The 19260-nt window shown below is 43.5% G+C and overlaps 1 protein-coding gene across 1 annotated transcript in view; it reads right to left on the minus strand.

Moving 5' to 3' along the window:
- The window catches only part of LOC147418679 (ER membrane protein complex subunit 8/9 homolog), a 97402-nt gene extending 78711 nt beyond the window's left edge, over positions 1 to 18691 (minus strand). The window contains exon 1 of the mRNA XM_086505425.1: positions 18351 to 18691. Within this exon, the coding sequence (XP_086361551.1) occupies positions 18351 to 18560 (210 nt within the window). The 5' untranslated portion in view covers positions 18561 to 18691. The remainder of the gene's footprint in view (positions 1 to 18350) is intronic.
- Positions 18692 to 19260: the final 569 nt, after the last annotated feature.

Genomic DNA, 19260 nt, shown 5'->3' on the forward strand with positions numbered 1-19260 from the left:
CACTGATCGAAGCAGTGCTAATGCAAGATGGTCGAGTAGTAGCTTACGAGAGCAATCTTGCAAGGGCCAGAAAAGACTATGCAAATCTATGAGAAAGAGCTACTGCCGTCATTCATGCGCTCCCTAGCTGGAAGCACTACCTATTAGGTGTTGATTGTAACAAACTTGGGCACCCCAAGTCTAGGCTCTGTCACGACACAAGAGAATCACTTAAAATACTTCACAACTTTAATATCACAGTTCAATTTGGTCGACACCGCCCGGTGTAGTTCCATGCAGAGAGAGATTGGCCCCAGAGACTGGCGCCCCTTGCGGTATTTCTTTTATATTAATCTTTGAGCAAAGTACAACTCCCGCAGGGTCCTCCGCTCTCAGACTCTGCGTCCAAATGCTCTCAAGAGTGAGGCCCTTAGGGCTCTTTTATTCTTACAAGGGATGCCAAAAGCAGAGCCCCAAAAGCAATTAAACTCAAAAGCAAATAGTTCCTAAAGCAATTTGTACCAAAAGCAATTGATCCCAAAAATCTACCCAGAAAAAGCATCAACGCAATTTGCGAAAATCCGTACAATAGCCACGTCAGCATGTCACTGCAATATGCAGAGATTCGTATTACTGTCCATACTGCCACGTCAGCACTTGTTTGTATTGCCACGTCAACACCTGTTCGTACTGCCATGTCAGCACTTGCCCATACAGTTTCTACCCACGGGTGGTTATGCCACGTCACCATTTTGTGACATACCCTCCCCTTGAAAAATTGTAATCGCCCTTGATTACGCTTGCAAAACAGACAAAAGCCATAAACTTTCTTAGTAGACACTGACTCTTAGTACCGACGCACTAGACACAACACATCTAGCACATGTATAAAGACGACAGTCACATCACTGCACGTGACATCACAAAAGATCACATGACAATCAATCACAGGAACATTCTTTCCAAATCTCAGACAATGACTGCCAGCAACGTAATTAGTAACCACATCTAGATCCATTCCGACTTCATTGATGTCGGGTTAACTAATCCCATATTGCGATATGTCTATAGAGATTTTTCTTATTTTTTGTTTTTCGACTCAAGCACTATCGCGTGCAAGTAGTCATTCACCTCAAGCACTGTCGTGTGCGAGAAATCTTTTACCTCAAGCACTATCGTGTGCGAGAATCTGTCGCCTCAAGCACTGTCGCGTGCGAGAATCATCTCCAGGGATCCCAGTTTATCACTAAGTTCATACTGAATAGAGTGGTCCAGTCATTCATTCCATTGAATCAATCGTGATTCATGATTTGTTATCAGGTTCATTCGGGAGTTGTCACTGCTCCATCTCATTCTTAATTCTGTTCTTTTTCCAGAATTAATAGATTCTTTCATAAAACATTAGTTTTATTCAAAAATTAAAATCATCTTCCAAAAAGTCTTGTTTCATAAATTCATAAAGCAAAATAATGCTAATTCAAAAATCTGTTCGAGTATCGCCTCGTCCTGTTATTCTTTCAATCTGCAAGTCATTCTGATTCTTGTGCCCTTTTGGGGCACCGTGTAGCGATATGTCCTTGTTCGCCACATTCAAAACACTTTCCTGCTTTGAAATATTCATCTCTTTGGTCTTCTGTGAGAGAAGGTCGTCTATCTCTTCGTCGCTTGTTTCTCTATGACTTGTTGAACAAAACAGACAGAGGCCATAAACTTTCTTAGTAGACACTGACTCTTAGTACCGACGCACTAGACACGACACATCTAGCACATGTACAAAGACGACAGTCACATCACTGCACGTGACATCACAGGAGATCACATGACAATCAATCACAGAAACATTCTTTCCAAATCTAAGACAATGACTGCGAGCAACGTATTTAGTAACCACCTCTAGATCCATTTCGCACTTCATTGATGTCGGGTTAACTAATCCCATACTGCGATCATGTTTATAGAGATTTTTTTTATTTTTTATTTTTCGACTCAAGCACTATCGCGTGCAAGTAGTCATTCGCCTCAAGCACTGTCGTGTGCGAGAAATCTTTCACCTCAAGCACTGTCATGTGCGAGAATCTGTCGCCTCAAGCACTGTCGTGTGCGAGAATCATCTCTAGGGATCCTAGTTTATCACTAAGTTCAAACTGAATAGAGTGGTCCAGTCATTCATTCCATTGAATCAATCGTGATTCATGATTTGTTATCACGTTCATTCAGGAGCTATCACTACTCCATCTCATTCTTAATTCTATTCTTTTTCCAGAACTAACAGATTCTTTCATAAAAGATTAGTTTTATTCAAAAATTAAAATCATCTTCCAAAAAATCTTCTTTCATAAATTCATAAAGCAAAATATTGCTAATTCAAAAATCTGTTCGAGTATCGCCTCGTCCTGTTATTCTTTCAACCTGCAAGTCATTCTGATTCGTGTGTCCTTTTGGGGCACCGTGTAGCGATATGTCCTTGTTCTCCATATTCAAAACACTTTCTTGCTTTAAAATATTCATCTCTTTGGTCTTCTGTGAGAGAAGGTCGTCTATCTCTTCGCCGATTGTTTCTGCTATGACTTGTTGAAGGTTCATATGATGGGTAAGTCAATTTACCCAAATGTATAGCAAATCCCCGCTTCGCGTGTCCCATCAACTGTTGTATAGACTCGGACTTCCTTTCGAGACAATAGTCTCGAATTTCTTTGGGAAGCCCACAACAAAACCGTTCAATCTGCTTCTTAAATTTGATCTTCTTAAAGGATGAAACAGGTAGAAAAATTTCCCAAACTTTCACAATAAGAATCCAAAGATTCTGTCTTGACCGGATATCCGACATGGTTCCAGTCAGTAATGAAGTCTCGATTATATTCTTGTGTGAGCCATGAAGAAATAAAGAGTTTCTTAAATCTCAACCCCTTTGTCGGCGCTTGTCTCCTTAACAACAGAGTGGACCACCATGTCCGTGCATTGCCTTTCAGAAAGGATACCGCCCGTCTGATCTTGGAGTCCTCTGTATAGAGGCCTCCAGAAAATGCTGTCTCAAACTGTTGAACAAAGGCTAAGCCTTGGGAGCATCTCGAAACCCTAAAAAGTGCTCAAACTTTACTGCTTGTCCTCCCTCTTTCAATTCTTTGGGCTTTTTGCCCTTATTGTCGAGGAAATCATATTGATTGTCTCTGTAAAAATGCTTTCTTTTTGCATAAAACATGTGGATCTTTCCGTCGTTTCTTGCCCTTCCTATCGTCATCACTTGAATCAAAAGAAGATGAGGTGTCCAAGCTATCAGAAGATGAGGACGAACTAGGCAATCCTTCGAAGCGTACACGCTTCTTCTGCTTTCTAGCATTTTCAAAAGTGGATTTTTGACCCAAGTTACATGGGGAATTAGTTCCCTTGTTACGTTGCTTCAGTTGCTTTTCAATCGGCTTTGTGAGAAGCTGATTGATTTGGGCTTGGACCGCATCATGGAGTTCTTCTTCAGTAAACATTCTCGAAGTAGGAGGATTCTTGATCGCCAGTTTGATTGGCGGCTTGGTGGTTTTCTCCCACTGAGTATGCAATTCACTCATCGCCTGTTGGGTCAAAAATTTTGTAAATTGGGGATACTTAGCAAATTTAATCATCTGCTTCGTTGCCTCCTCAACGAGTTGTCGACGTTCCATCCCTTCAATCTCGAACTAAGTAGGCCAAGGTGGGCCGTACTCTTCCTCTATTTGCTCATGAGAATCTTCTTCGTGATCTCCTCCCGCATTGGCAAAGGCAAAAGAAGTCGACTGATCTTTGTTGGAATCCATAAGTGTCGCGAGAAAAAGATCGGATTTTCCGGTAGAAGAGAAATCGGTCGTGCTCTAATACCATTGCAACAAACTTGGACACCCCAAGTCTAGGTTCCGTCGCCTCGCGATACGAGAGAGGATCACTTAAAATACTTCACAACTTTAATATCACAGTTCAATTTGGTCAACACGGCCCGGCATAGTTCCGTGCCTAGAGAGATTGGCCCCAAAGACTGGCGTCCCTTTCGGTATTTCTTTTATATTACTCTTTGAGCAAAGTACAACTCCCGTAGGGTCTTTCGATCTCAGACTCTACGTCTAGATGCTCTGATGAGTGAGGCACTTAGGACTCTTTTATTCTTACAAGGGATGCCAAGAGCAGAGCCCCAAAAGCAATTAAACTCAAAAGCAAATAGTCCCTAAAGGAATTTGTATTAAAAGTAATTGATCCCAAAAATCTGCCCAAAAAAAGCATCAGTGCAATTTGCGAAAATCCGTACAACAACCACGTCAACATGTCGGCGAGATATACGGAGATCCGTACTGCTATCCGTACTGCCACATCAACACATGCCCGTACAGTTTCTACCCACCGGTGGTTATGCCACGTCACCATTTTGTGACGCTGATTTTGTTGTCCAGTCAAATCATTAGACCTTGCGATACTTCTTGACAAGGTCAAAGCTATCCAAAACGCATACGCGATGGACAAACATTCTTTCTATGTTCCACTTCCAGATTATGCATGTGGAAGGCAAGAAGAATGTTGTGGCTAATGCGTTATCAAGAACACCACAAATTTCAGCTGTGTCAATTCCTTATCATCATGAGCTTGATGACATGAAGGAACAGTATGCTACTAATGAAGATTTTGCAAGGATCTATGAATAGTTGCAAGATGGGCGACATCATGAGCACTACCTCCTCAGGGACAGTTTTATGATGATGCATGGCAGACTTTGTGTCACTAGGCCATTGCAACATAAGGTCATGGTAGAAAGTCATGTCCCACCGTATGCAGGGGATCATGGAATTGATGTAGCAGTGAAAGCGCTAGAGACGTTCTTTGAGAAGAGATGTGGATGCCTTTGTGCGAGCATGCGTAATTTGCCAAAAGGTCAAAAGTTTGACAGGCAAAAGGCACTAAGGTTATTACAACCACTGCCCATTCCGGATAAGCCATGGAAAGCATTGCTATGGACTTTATCTTTGATCTTCCAGGAACGCCGACAGGGAATGATGGTATATGGACCATTATTTGCAGGTTCAGCAAACAGGGCCATTTCATTCCTGTCAGGAAGAAGTTTAAAATCTGATCAGATGGCACAATTGTTCATGTACAATGTGTTTAAGTACCACGGTATGCCACAATCAATTGTCAGTGATCGAGATCATTGTATGACGAGCCTGTTTTGGAGAGGCTTGTTTGAAAACATGGGCACTACACTCAAGTTTTCATCCTCATTTCATCCACAAACTAACGGACAATCAAAAGAGGCTAATTCTATTGTCTTGGATCTGTTGAATGTTATGTGTCAGATAATAAGAGCAAGTGGGAACAGTATTTGCCTATGCTTGAGTATGCGTACAACAATACGGTGCATTCGTCCACAGGCACGGCACCTTTCAAGATTGTTGAAGGTGGCAAAAAGGTTCCTCCCATTTTGCATACAAAGGACAAGTTTTTTGAGACAGATCGATATGTTGAGAACATGGATGAAATGTATAAGAAGATTAAGTTTGCCTTGGAGAAGGCTAAAGCAAAGCAGAAAAGGGTTGTTGATCGTCACCTTCATGAATTATTGATTTCACTTGGTGATTGGATACTTGAAAAGACAAGGTTAAAGAAGATCAAGGGCAAGGAAAGGTTGTTCGAAGCTCAGCATGAGTTACTATGGGCCTTTTCAAGTGCTTGATAAGATAACGATGCTGCTTATAGGCTGAAATTGCCTGACACTTGGAAGATTCATAATGCGTTACACGTGAGTCTTCTAAGACTCTTTGTGGGTGGTGATGGGCCAGTAGATATGCCACACGAAGATCAGCCAGAAGATAATGAACTTGATGAGATCTTGATACTTGAGCAGATTTTGGCACATAAAGAAAGAAAAGTAAAGAGACGAGTTGCAAAACGCTATTTGGTGAAGTTCAAAAACTATCCACCTATGGATGCAGAGTGGATGGAAGAGCATGAACTGTCAGAGTCACCAAATGTATTGCAGCTTTACTTTGAGGCCTTTGGGTTACAGCCTACATATGCCCCAATCCAACGTGTGTAAAGGAGGGGTAATGATGGAGCTACCACATCAAATGTACATATGGATTCACTGCAATAGAAGTGTGCATCATTGTGTTAAAGGTATTATGCTCACTTCTATCATAGATGGAAATGACAAAAGTATGAAGGTTTCATTAAGTCGTTTGTATCTATGTGTTATGATCTTTCTTGCGGGTACATGCGATGATAAAAGCGTGCTAATAACACAAGATCATCAATGGCATGTATATATGGCATGCAATCGAGGACGTTTGGGATTTCAAGAGGGGGGTATGTCACGAGAACGTGGCAATTGCTAATTATTGTCACGAGGACGTGACAATTGCTAACCTTAGTTGTTGGTTTCTTTCCGATGATTTCATTTAATTTTTGGGACCCTCTTGTTGAAGTCACAAATGGCCGGACATTGCGTGGCCAGTGTGAAACAGCCAATGGCCAAGAGTTTCACCAAAGGCTTCAGAGAGTCAAACTCAGCCACCTCAGCCAAGAATTGGCGCAAAAGGCAATTTGGGGTTGCCTCTCTCTCTCTTGGGATAGTTTCCTACGGCGTTAAAACTCTCTTCTTCTCACTGTGACTTACAGTGTGTGTGTGTGTGTGAGTAGTTGGTGCAGATATTGAAGCTTTAATGGAAAATTACCTTCTCCCTTGCACTATGTAGCGCGATGATCCTGCTCTCGTGTATCTCTCTCCCCTTTTGAATACAGAAACGTGATGCCCCACTTGAGGTCTTTTCATCTATATGTATCGTTGTGTGGGTTCATGCACGATTGCCGAGGCAAGAGCCTCTTGCACAGGTATTGGATTAGCTAGTTGCTAATCCCCCACAGATACAGGTGAATTCGGAGAGATTTCAAGTGAGAAATCTAGTCTGATTCACAAAGCAAGTAGCCCTACATATGCGAGAGCTCGAGGACTTGCTACGAATGCGACCAGCTCGCGAAACGGAGCCCGAAATAGGGAAATGCTGTGTATTTTTACAGGTTTAGGGTTTTGGCCCCTAAACGGTCCCTAATACCCCCAAGAAGTCCGGGGACGCGAGAGGATCATTGTACGGGTGATCTGGCACAATTTCAAGGCAGAAAACAGAGAATTCAGCGTGCTGCAGATTCTCGCCAGGTTTTGCAAGGTGTCCGTATGCGCAGGGAAAGTCACTTATTGCGTAGGGACACTGTCTGTGAAGCGTCCTAATATAGTTATGATGCCGAAATCAGGCAAAAACATGTCATTTTCAGTTTGGATTATGTAGGACAGCTCTTAGGAAATCGCAGGTTTTATTCCCTCTTTGAATACAATAAAGAAATACTACAAGGGGCGCCAATCTTTGGGACATACTGGGTGTCGGCGTCTACTCGGAGCGCTCAAGCTTCCGAGTCGTGGGTGTTTGAAGTGCCAATTCCCGTTACAGGTTTTTATTTGCAAAGTTTCTCTGTGTCCTAAAGTTTAAAGTAAAGTTTCGGGTGAAAGCCAAAGTCTACTACCCTACGGGCCAGTTTCAGCCTTAGTTGGTTTTTGGCGAAGATACAAAGTATAAGAACTTGTATGGCTGACAAGACGAATGACACCAGGAAAGAGGGTTCCTCTTCATAGGACAGATAGGCTATTCCTAACTTCCTCCAGTGTTTGAGGTTGGCCGGGGTTCATGGTCACCACTGTCTGTATCTTTTGTTGATGTGACAAGTAATTGAAGAGTTTCTTAAAAATGACATTATAAAATCAAATCAAAGGCATGGAGGGAGCTACTAGAGGTTATGGAGCATATCAAAGGGATCACCGTGCTTGATAAGGAAGCCGGTAAGATGTACCTCTTTCACATACTATCGTCATCCTTTCTCAAGTTTCATGTCTCATGTATTGACTTAATCAAAAGTAATCATCTTTGGCTTTTGCTTTATGTAATAATAGTTTGGAAACAAGACCTCTTGTAACCAGCCCGTAGGGCGGTAGGCGTTGGCTTTCACCCGAAATTCTTTACTTTATACACACACACAGAGCACTTTGCAAAAAGAACCTGTAATGGGAATTAACACTTAATCACACACACAGCTCGGAAGCTAGAATGCTCCGAGCAGACGCCGACAACCTGTAGGCCCCAAAATTGGCGCCCCTTTCGGTATTTCTTTATTCTTTAGGAGGGTAAATTACAAGGTAAGGTCCTGGGAATCCTTCACGTGTATCCACCTAGATACCATTTGATTTGGCCAAATTTCGGCAGCATAACAGCCCCAAAACTTGCGCGAATCCAATTCCCCTGCTGGAACTCGCTTGTACTGTCGTATACCCTCTGATTCCTGTCCAAAAACAGTAAATTCAGCACGATGTATTTACTGGTTTTTGCCCTGTTTTCAGCCCCAAACAGTCCCCTAACTGTCCTTTGCCAGTGGAGCACGATTCCCAATGATCCTGGCGTCCGTATGGCTGAAAAACAGTGAATTTACAGCGCATACACAGCGCTGATTTTTCACCTGTACGGTGAGGTTATGACCCTCACCGGTGCCTGCTTTGGAGCAGCAGTTAGCTACCCCTGTTCCTGCTCAAGGGGGCTCTTGCCTCAGCACAAAAGCATGAACCCACACAACTGTACATTAGTCAAATGAGTAGCCCTCTTGTGGGGCATCACATAACTGCACGTAGGGGAGAGAGAGAGCAGTGTGTAGTGTGCAAGGCATCACTCCTAGCACCACACTGTACATGAGAGGGAAAGAAAGCACTCCATAGCTCTTAACCTGTGACAGGTTGCAAATGAGGCTTCTCCCAGCCTAAAAATCAGCGCCCATTTTTCTGCAAGAGGAAAGTTCACCAAAATGTGACACTTGGCGCATTTTCAAGCATTTTCCCGTTTCGGGTTTGCCGCTTAAAAATATCCTGACCGGTTGCCCAGTTGACTTCGTGGCAGAGTTATAAAATGTTCCCCTAGTCATACCGGAAGTAATGACGCGAACACATTTCACGGCCCAAAATAGCAGTTCCCTAAATTTTAGGAGATGCTTTCGTTGGGCTCCCACTGGTCTTCTGACCATCTATCCTCATTGGGACCGCATCCAAAAGTGCAATGTGGCCCAACTGTCGGATACTTTTTGTTGGAAATCCCACCTTGACTTTACGCCTTAATTGAGTTCACTTCCTAGCATCCACCAACTTGCTAAGTGCGACGGGGGGACCTATATGATCTTGCTCTGAGCCTAGACATCCTCTTACCATACGAATTCCAGTGCCGACCACTTCCCGTCTGCGGGTGAATCTACCGTTCACATTGGCCATACAATGTCCGACCGTTTGCTACTTCAAAAAGAGGGTCTCAAAACAAATAAAATAAACCCCATTGGAAAGAAACCAACAACCAAAGTTGCCACATCTCTGTGACATGGTTAATAACTGCCACGTCCTCGTGACATACCCCCCTCTTGAAATCGCAAACGTCCTCGATTGCATACCATAAATACACGCCACTGATGATCTTGTGCTATTAACACTCTTTTATCATCGCATGTATCCGCAAGAAAGGTCGTAACATACATAGATACAAATGACTTAATGAGGCCTTCATACTTTTGCCATTTCCATCTATGGCACTGAATTTATATGTACATTTGATGTACTAGCTCTATCATTACCCCTCCTTTGCACACGTTGGGTTGGGGCATAAGTAGGCTGTAACCCAAAGGCTTCAAGCTAAAGTTGCAATACATTTGGTGACTCTGACAGTTCATGCTCTTCCATCCACTTTGCATCCATAGGCGGATAGTTCTTGAACTTCACCAAATAGCGTCTTGCAACTTGTCCCTTAACTTTTCTGTCCTTATGTGCCAAAACTTGCTCAGGTACCAGGATCTCATCAAGTTCCTCAACTTCTGGCTGATCCTCAACTGGCATATCTTCTGGCACATCACCCACGAAGGGTCTTAGAAGACTCACGTGAAACGCATTATGAATCTTCCACGCATCAGGCAATTTCAGCCTGTAAGCCACATCGCTGATCTTGTCAAGCACTTGAAAAGGCCCATAGTAACGCATGCTGAGCTTAGGAAACAGCCGTTCCTTGCCCTTCATCTTCTTTAACCTTGCCTTTTCGAACCTTAAGAGAACCCAATCACCAGGTGATAGTAACAATTCACGACGGTGACGATCAGCAGCCTTTTTCTGTTTTGCCTGAGTTTTCTCCAAGGCAACTTTAATCTTCTTATACATCTCATCCATGTTCTCAACATATCGATCTGCCTCAAAGATCCTGTCCTTGGTGTGCAAAATGGGAGGAACCTTTTTGCCGCCTTCAACAATCTCAAAAGGTGCTTTGCCAGTAGATGAATGCACCGTATTATTGTACGCATAGGCAAATACTGTTCCCACTTGCCCTTATTATCTGACACATAGCATTTCAGCAAATCTAAGACAGTAGAATTGGCCTCTTCTGACTGTCCATCAGTTTGTGGATGAAACGAAGACGAGAACTTGAGCGTAGTACCCATGTTCTCAAACAATCCTCTCCAGAACAAACTGGTCATGCGAGGATCACGATCACTGATAATCGATTGTGGCATACCATGGTACTTAAACACATTGTACATGAACAAGCGTGCCATCTGATCAGATTTTATCTTCTTCCTGACAGGGATAAAATGGGCCTGCTTGCTGAACCTGCAGATAATGGTCCATATACCATCATTCCCTGTTGGCGTCCTTAGAAGATCAAAGATAAAGTCCATAGCAATGCTTTCCCATGGCTTATCCGGAATCGGCAGTGGTTGTAACAACCCTGGTGCCTTTTGCCTGTCAAACTTGACCTTTTGGCAAACTATGCATGCTCGCACAAAGGCATCCACATCTCTCCTCAAGGTAGGCCAATAGAAGAACGTCTCTACCGCTTTAACTGTTGCATCAATGCCACGATGCCCTGCATACGGTGGGACATGACTCTCTTCCATGACCTTATGTCGCAATGGCCTAGTGACACAAAGTCTGCCATGCATCATCATAAAACCATCTCTGAGGAGGTAGTGCTCGTGATGTTGCCCCTCTTGTAATTGTTCAAAGATCCTTGCAAAATCTTCATCAGCAGTATACTGTTCCTTCATGTCATCTAACTCATGATGATAAGGAATTGACACAGCTGAAATTTGTGGCTTTCTTGATAACGCATCAGCCACAACATTCTTCTTGCCTTCCACATGCATAATCTGGAAGTGGAACATGGAAAGAATGTTTGCCCATCGCATATGCTTTTCGGATAACTTTGACTGTGTCAAGAAGTATCGCAAGGTCTGATGATCTGTTTGGACAACAAAATCAGCACCTAAGAGGTAGTGCTTCCAGCTAGAAAGCGCATGAATCACAGCCAAGAGCTCTTTCTCATAGACTTGCATAGTCCTCTCTGGCCCTTGCAAAATTCGGCTTTCATAGGCTACTACCCGTCTATCTTGCATTAGCACTGCTCCGATGCTACTGCCACACGCGTCACACTGGACCACAAATGACTTCCTGAGATCTGGCAAAACAATAACTGGATCTGAAGTCAACTTTTCCTTTAAGAGACTAAAAGCTGAAATCTCTTTTTGGGTCCATCTGAAAGTGACCTCTTTCTTTTGCAATGCGTGAAGAGGCGATGCTATCTCTGCTTGCACAGCCTTCAAGTCTGGCCATGTCTTGATAGCTTCGACCTTTGCGGGATCCATTCTAACACCATCCTTTGAGACTATGTGGCCCAGAAAGTGGATCTCTTCGAGGAAGAACTCACTTTTCTTAGGATTGACAAGTAACCTGTGACTGCGCAGCTCTTCGAACACAATGGTCAAGTGACGCCTATGCTCCTCTTCATTCTTCAAATACACAATCATGTCATCGAAGAATGTTTCAACAAACTGTTGATGCGAGCGGAAAATCCGGTCCATCATTCTGTTGAACGTGGCTGGAGCATTTGTTAGCCCAAACGGCATCACTAGAAACTCATAAAGACCAAATGTCGTTCTAAACGCAGTCTTGTGCACATCCTCTGGGCTTATACGAATCTGATGGTACCCACTCTTCAGGTCTATCCTGCTGAAAATTGCAGCACCCTCTAAACGATCGAGAATATCATCAATGCGAGGAATAGGAAACCTATTCTTGATGATATTCTTATTCAACGCACGGTAATCAATACACATGCGCCATGAGCCATCCTTCTTCTGCACTAGGAGCACTGGGGAGCAAAAGGGTGAAGAACTAGGCTGAATCAGCCCCTTCTCTAATAACTCCTCAACCTGGCCCATAATCTCTTTCTGCTGTGCCGCACTAACCCTGTAGGGAGGTCTATTTGGTGGGCTACACCCTGGCACCAAATCTATCCGATGGTCCTCAGGTCTCTCTGGCGGCAATTGCGACGGTAATGAATCAGAAAAACAGTCACTAAACTTTTGCAAAAATGCTGACCTTTCTTTATCTAACACAGATAAATTTGACTGATCACTATCTGAGACATCACGTGCAAAAATCAAGTACACAGAAAGATGATTCTTTATTACAGAAGTGATAGCAGAAGCAGATACAATAGGGACTGACTCTCCTTTAAGCTTTACATCCAAGATGTGAGTTTTGCCCCTATGCTGTACAGTGATCTTTTTGTTGTAGGCATCCAAGACTCCATGCACTCGGAACATCCACGGGATCCCCAACAAGGCGTCACAACCTTCCAGCGGCATGATGTAAAACTCTTCAGTGCCCACATACGACTGAATATGCAGACGCAGTTTTCCAATGATGGGAGTAACACACTCTAAGTGGCAAGGACATGCCAACCCTGCCTCTGCTGTGTACCCCATTTCTTCAGCTTTGATGCCGAGCTTCATAGCTAACTCTGGTGAGATAAAGTTGGCTTTGGCACCTGGATCAAAGAAGATGAGTGCCGTCTGATCTCTAACTTTACCCCATGCCCTGCATAACTCACTGGCATCTGTGTTGGGCCTGTCACCCACCATGTCTGGCACTAAACCTGCCGTGGGTTTAGGCTTCTTGCCTTTCTGGTCTTCTTTATCCTCTGAGTCAGCTGGCCTTTTCCTTTGTGGACAATTGATAGAAATATGACCAGGCCGCATATAAAGCATTTGTTCTCAGCCATTAGGACCTTCTTTTCCTCGAGCGACTTGTGCACAAAAGGCTTCCTTTTCTGTTTCTTTGCCTGCGCTCCAGAAGTCCCAGCTGAATCCTTATCTTTGGTGGCCTGTTCTGACCCCTGTGACGCATCAGGAGTCGTTTTCACAAAGGGCTTCTTCGCTGAATTTATCTTTTGCTGCCCTCCTTTATCACTGCTCGGAAATCCACTGTCCTCTCCTTTCAACAAGGCAAGACCAATGTTCGCAACTTCCATAAGCTGAGTAAGGGTAGCCACTCTATTCTTTGTACAGTAATCGCGAAGCCCTTTAGGCAGCCCACAACAATACTTCTCTATCTGCTCTGTCAATGGCACAAATCTGTAGGAGGTCACTGAGAGTAATGCTTTACAAAACCTCCTATTGTACTCCAGCAAGCTCTTGCACGAAGCTGCCGTAAGCTGGTGCCAATCTGTCAGGACATCGGCTTCAAATTCATTTGATAGCCAAGCAGATGCAAACATTTGCTTGAAGTAAACCCAAGTGGCGGGTGCCTGTCCTTGCATTAACAATGTCGTCCACCATGTAAGCGCATTGTCCTTTAAGAAAGTGGCAGCTTTCCTGACCTTCGAGGCCTCTGTAAAATTCCCTCCCGCATAAGCTGTATCAAACTGCTGGAGGAAAGTGAGTGCCTTGGTCTTGTCCTCGAAACCACTGAAGGTACTGAACTTTACCGCTGCACCACCTTCTTTGTAAGCCTTCGGCTTCTCTAGTGCCCCCAAGTTGTCATACTGAATGGTTTGCAACATGGGCACTGTACTAGGCATGATCAGCACGCCTTGGCCATTCACATTTTGCGTAAGAGGTGCGATATCTGGCTGCTGTCCAGAAAAACCAGCCATGCCAAAATGACCCTGTGGCACCCCAAACTGGCCCTGGTTGCCGTGGAAACCTTGCTGCATGCCGATAGTACCATACATGGGGTTTGGCATGATGCCTTGCATACCCCCGAACACTGTTCCTGGCATGTACGGCTGACTTCCAGACGCATAACCAGCCATACTTTGGAACACTGATCCACCCCCGAAATACCCAGGATGTACCGTGGGTGGTGGAAAAACTGAGTGCATAGCCTGGTATCCAGCTCCCTGTCCATTCAAGACAGCATGCTGGCTCTGAAAGGTGGCGGGCTGAACTGGCATAACCTGTGGAATAGGCGTTCCAGCCACCTGTTCAAGCACGGGAGGAACCTGCTTTGGAGCCCCCGACTCCGCAACATGCGAGTGTTCCCTTTCCTCCTGCGCCTCATGAAGTACCTGGGCTTGAGCTTCAACAAGCTCTGTACGCGGCGTAGGTTGCCTATTTTGATGTTGCACTGGTGGCACTTGCAAGAATTCCATAAACCTCGGATTCTGCACCAGCTGCGAAAAGACATTCACCGCGGCAACTAACTGAGTCTTAAACGCATCATCCTCCAGTTGCCCTGTCATAAAGCCCTGTACTACTGGAGGGACATTCACGTTGACAGGAGGTACAGACTGACGTGGCCGTGAGCTCTCGCCAATCTCAAAAACCATAGGAATCTCCTGCCTGTCCTTTGGAGAGGAACCCTCTTCCATAATTCCCTTCCCCTTGTCGGCCATAGTGTAATCCCCGCGTTCTTGCACTGTGTGTCTTTACCCTGAACAATCCAGGCTCACTCTTTGAGGAAAAAGTGATTGATATCCCGGCAATGGAACCATGTAACCGGCCCGTAGGGCGGTAGGCGTTGGCTTTCACCCGAAATTCTTTACTTTATACACACACACATAGCACTTTGCAAAAAGAACCTGTAATGGGAATTAACACTTAATCACACACACAGCTCGGAAGCTAGAATGCTCCGAGCAGACGCCGACAACCTGTAGGCCCCAAAATTGGCGCCCCTTTCGGTATTTCTTTATTCTTTAGGAGGGTAAATTACAAGGTAAGGTCCTGGGAATCCTTCACGTGTATCCACCTAGATACCATTTGATTTGGCCAAATTTCGGCAGCATAACAGCCCCAAAACTTGCGCGAAACCAATTCCCCTGCTGGAACTCGCTTGTACTGTCGTATACCCTCTGATTCCTGTCGAAAAACAGTAAATTCAGCACGCTGTATTTACTGGTTTTTGCCCTGTTTTCAGCCCCAAACAGTCCCCTAACTGTCCTTTGCCAGTGGGGCACGATTCCCAATGATCCTGGCGTCCGTATGGCTGAAAAACAGTGAATTTACAGCCATACACAGCGCTGATTTTGCACCTGTACGGTGAGGTTATGACCCTCACCGGTGCCTGCTTTGGAGCAGCAGTTAGCTACCCCTGTTCCTGCTCAAGGAGGCTCTTGCCTCAGCACAAAAGCATGAACCCACACAACTGTACATTAGTCAAATGAGTAGCCCTCTTGTGGGGCATCACATAACTGCACGTAGGGGAGAGAGAGAGCAGTGTGTAGTGTGCAGGGCATCACTCCTAGCACCACACTGTACATGAGAGGGAAAGAAAGCACTCCATAGCTCTTAATCTGTGATAGGTTGCAAATGAGGCTTCTCCCAGCTTAAAAATCAGCGCCCATTTTTCTGCAAGAGGAAAGTTCACCAAAATGTGACACTTGGCGCATTTTCAAGCATTTTCCCGTTTCGGGTTTGCCGCTTAAAAATATCCTGACCGGTTGCCCAGTTGACTTCGTGGCAGAGTTATAAAATGTTCCCCTAGTCATACCGGAAGTAATGACGCGAACACATTTCACGGCCCAAAATAGCAGTTCCCTAAATTTTAGGAGATGCTTTCGTTGGGCTCCCACTGGTCTTCTGACCATCTATCCTCATTGGGACCGCATCCAAAAGTGCAATGTGGCCCAACTGTCGGATACTTTTTGTTGGAAGTCCCACCTTGACTTTACGCCTTAATTGAGTTCACTTCCTAGCATCCACCAACTTGCTAAGTGCGACGGGGGGACCTATATGATCTTGCTCTGAGCCTAGACATCCTCTTACCATACGAATTCCAGTGCCGACCACTTCCCGTCTGCGGGTGAATCTACCGTCCACATTGGCCATACAATGTCCGACCGTTTGCTACTTCAAAAAGAGGGTCTCAAAACAAATAAAATAAACCCCATTGGAAAGAAACCAACAACCAAAGTTGCCACATCTCTGTGACATGGTTAATAACTACCACGTCCTCGTAACACCTCCTTTGCCTTACGACCTAAACATAGACCTATATGAACCCAAGCAATGTGTATATGACACTTTAATGAAATTGCAAGTGGCACACTCATGCTAGTCATCCCCGAGTCTTTAAACCACGACTTCATTACATATGGTCGCAACTTAACACTAGAATGGTAACCTAACAAGACATAAAAGTGTCCTTTCAAAGTTTTGGGAAAATTTTCCAAAACCATAGTAGATCCACTCATTTTGAAAAATCCTTCCATGAGCTTATAGTTCAATAACTACTACATATGGAAAAAATGAGAAACTTGTAATTTTTCTCATCACTTGGTCACTACAAGCCTCCAAAGTTGATGGACCAGAGCATTTTGCCCAAAACAGCAATTTCTTACGGGTTAATTCCATATAAATAAGAGTGGGCATTTTTGTAGGACATGAGATAAAATGCCCCGTTAACTTCAATTGGTTGGTGACCAGAACATATGGTTGCTTTTACCTCACTAATTTGTTTTTTGGCAAAAAAAATAGGTACAAAAAAGTTGCATTTTTGCCATTCTGCGGACCTATCATCAAAGTTTCTATAGTCACGCTCAATACAGATACTATATACATGTTTTCTTGGTTCCCTTTGGACCTTTGGATTCAAAAGGAGCCATGGAGCATGTCAAAAGGATAATGGATCTCTTAGAATTGGAACCTTGGGGACAATGATAAAGTGTTAAATACAGCAAACGTGAAAAAAATGGGTTTAACATTATGACCTCTAGAAACCCATAGAAACTACTCAATATCCAACCAAGTTTGTAGTGTATGATTATATATGGTTACTACCTACAAAATACACACAATTGGCCTAAGAAACTAGCAATATTGAGAAAGTTATACTTGATACTCTAAAATGTATCGTATTCTTCAACAATCAAAAAACTCAACCATCATTATATACTATGCTATATAGCATATTAGGTCCCCCAAAACTCAAGAAAGATTAGCTTTATGTTATCCATTACACTTACACAATCAAAATTGAATTTGGATATCAAGAAAGCCACCAAAAAAACCATAAAAGTGCTAATTTTGACAAAAAAACAAAATTATGGAATTCTTGTAAATTGGTCATAACTTTCAATTTTAACACTTAGCTCTCTCTACAAGCATCAAAACATGTCTCCCTACAAGCATCAAAACATGTTGAGAACTATGAAGGCCTAACCTCTAGCCATCTAAACCTCACACATGAAGTTTAGAGTGCTATAGTTGCCAAAAATCGAAAAAAAACCAAAAACAAGACCCCTTTTTTTCACACAGTTTAGGTTCAAAAATGTTGTGCAAGAGTAAGGTTAATGGTGAGATCGATACTCCAAAAAAAATGCTAAGTTTTTTTCAGCTCATAAGGCAACTTTGTGGATATATAGCACCTAGAAATTCATTTTCATACTGTTCAAATAATTCAAGCAAAATGGTCTCTTAACAGGACACAAAAGTGTCCTGTTACCATTCTAGTGTTAACATTCCAACATCCCTAACAATTGCGTGATAGTAAGTAAAGAATTAGCTAAGAATGTAACCTTCCGGACACATGCACAGGGCACAACGCATCGTATCATGCACCCTACCTTTGAAGATCCAAAGAGGACTATAGAAGATGAGACATGAAAACCTCCATAAGATAGTCATGAAACAATATAAAAAGGATTAAACCTACGAATCAAAAAGGGCAAAGAAAAACTACACGATATGAAGCAATAGATCCTCTTAAATGACAACAATCAACTTTCGCTTAAAACATGTAAACCAAGCTGAAAAAAAAAAAGTCAGAAGCACAAGCCATGGACTAGATGGAGATTCACAAAAGAGCACCCCAAAATACTTAGCCTAAAATTGATTGTTGATTGAAGTAACACATCATGCTTAGATGTACGAGACTCCCAAAGGACAGCCTATGGTCGAAGCCAACAAAAGCTTGAGTTACTAACAGGCTACACACAGAAAGGGAGAGACGAGCCAGAAAGCCTTTCGAGTCAACACCCTAATTAAGGTCCTCTCTTCAGAACAGAAAAAAACGATACCTGCAGTAATGCGAGCTCGAGCATAGGCAAAAGGGCCTGGTGGTTATGAAAGAGGGGCACAGATTCGAGGATCTGCAAACAGAAATCGTCAGCTCCATCGCCTTGAATTCTACCAATAAGTAATCCGTTTACGGCGCATGTGTTGTATTTGACAGAGTGCAGTATGGCCTTGATGTACGCTCTCCCTCCTATCTCGTACTTACCCACCATCGCTAGCCTAAGGCTTCAAGAAACCCCAAGTTGTGGCTTGGTTTCAATTTTGGCGGAAGGACTATCCCAGAAGCCTCTCCACGATGTGGGTGCCTTATTCTTCCGATCAACTTTGTGCTATGTAGCTCATGTGGACCTCCTAATTGATAGAAGCAGCTACTATTGTTGAACTATGGGAGTCGGGACTCACACGGGGAGATACAGGACTTGATTTGATGAAACCACAGATGTCTCTCTCTCTCTCTCTCTCTCTCTCTCTCTCTCTCTCACACACACACACACACACTCAATGACTTTTCAACTCATTTGTTGGTCGTGAACCTTTGTATCATATATTTTCCTATGTTTATTCATATGTTGCATCCAGACTACAATGATTTCTATGTTTAAATCGAAGTTTCTTTGACTAAAGCATTATTGTGATAACTAGAGGTTCAAGTCAAGTCCTCAATGCCTTGCAAAAAATATACACACAACATTTGCACTCCCCATCAAAATCGTTATCATAGGCCATTAATTACAAAGTTCACACCACTTATTTTTCCCACAATCACTTCCAATTCGTACCAAACACTACCCAAGGTCTTCATACCAAGTTTTAGGCCACCCACATCAAATCATATTGATCGTCAATTTCTGTCGGCCGACTACCAAGGCTCGCCATATCAGTGGTAGCAAAGTGAAAACCAACGACACTAAT

Source organism: Adiantum capillus-veneris, chromosome 29 (assembly GCF_014529385.1).
Source record: "Adiantum capillus-veneris isolate H3 chromosome 29, ASM1452938v2, whole genome shotgun sequence".
Taxonomy (NCBI): Eukaryota; Viridiplantae; Streptophyta; class Polypodiopsida; order Polypodiales; family Pteridaceae; genus Adiantum; species Adiantum capillus-veneris.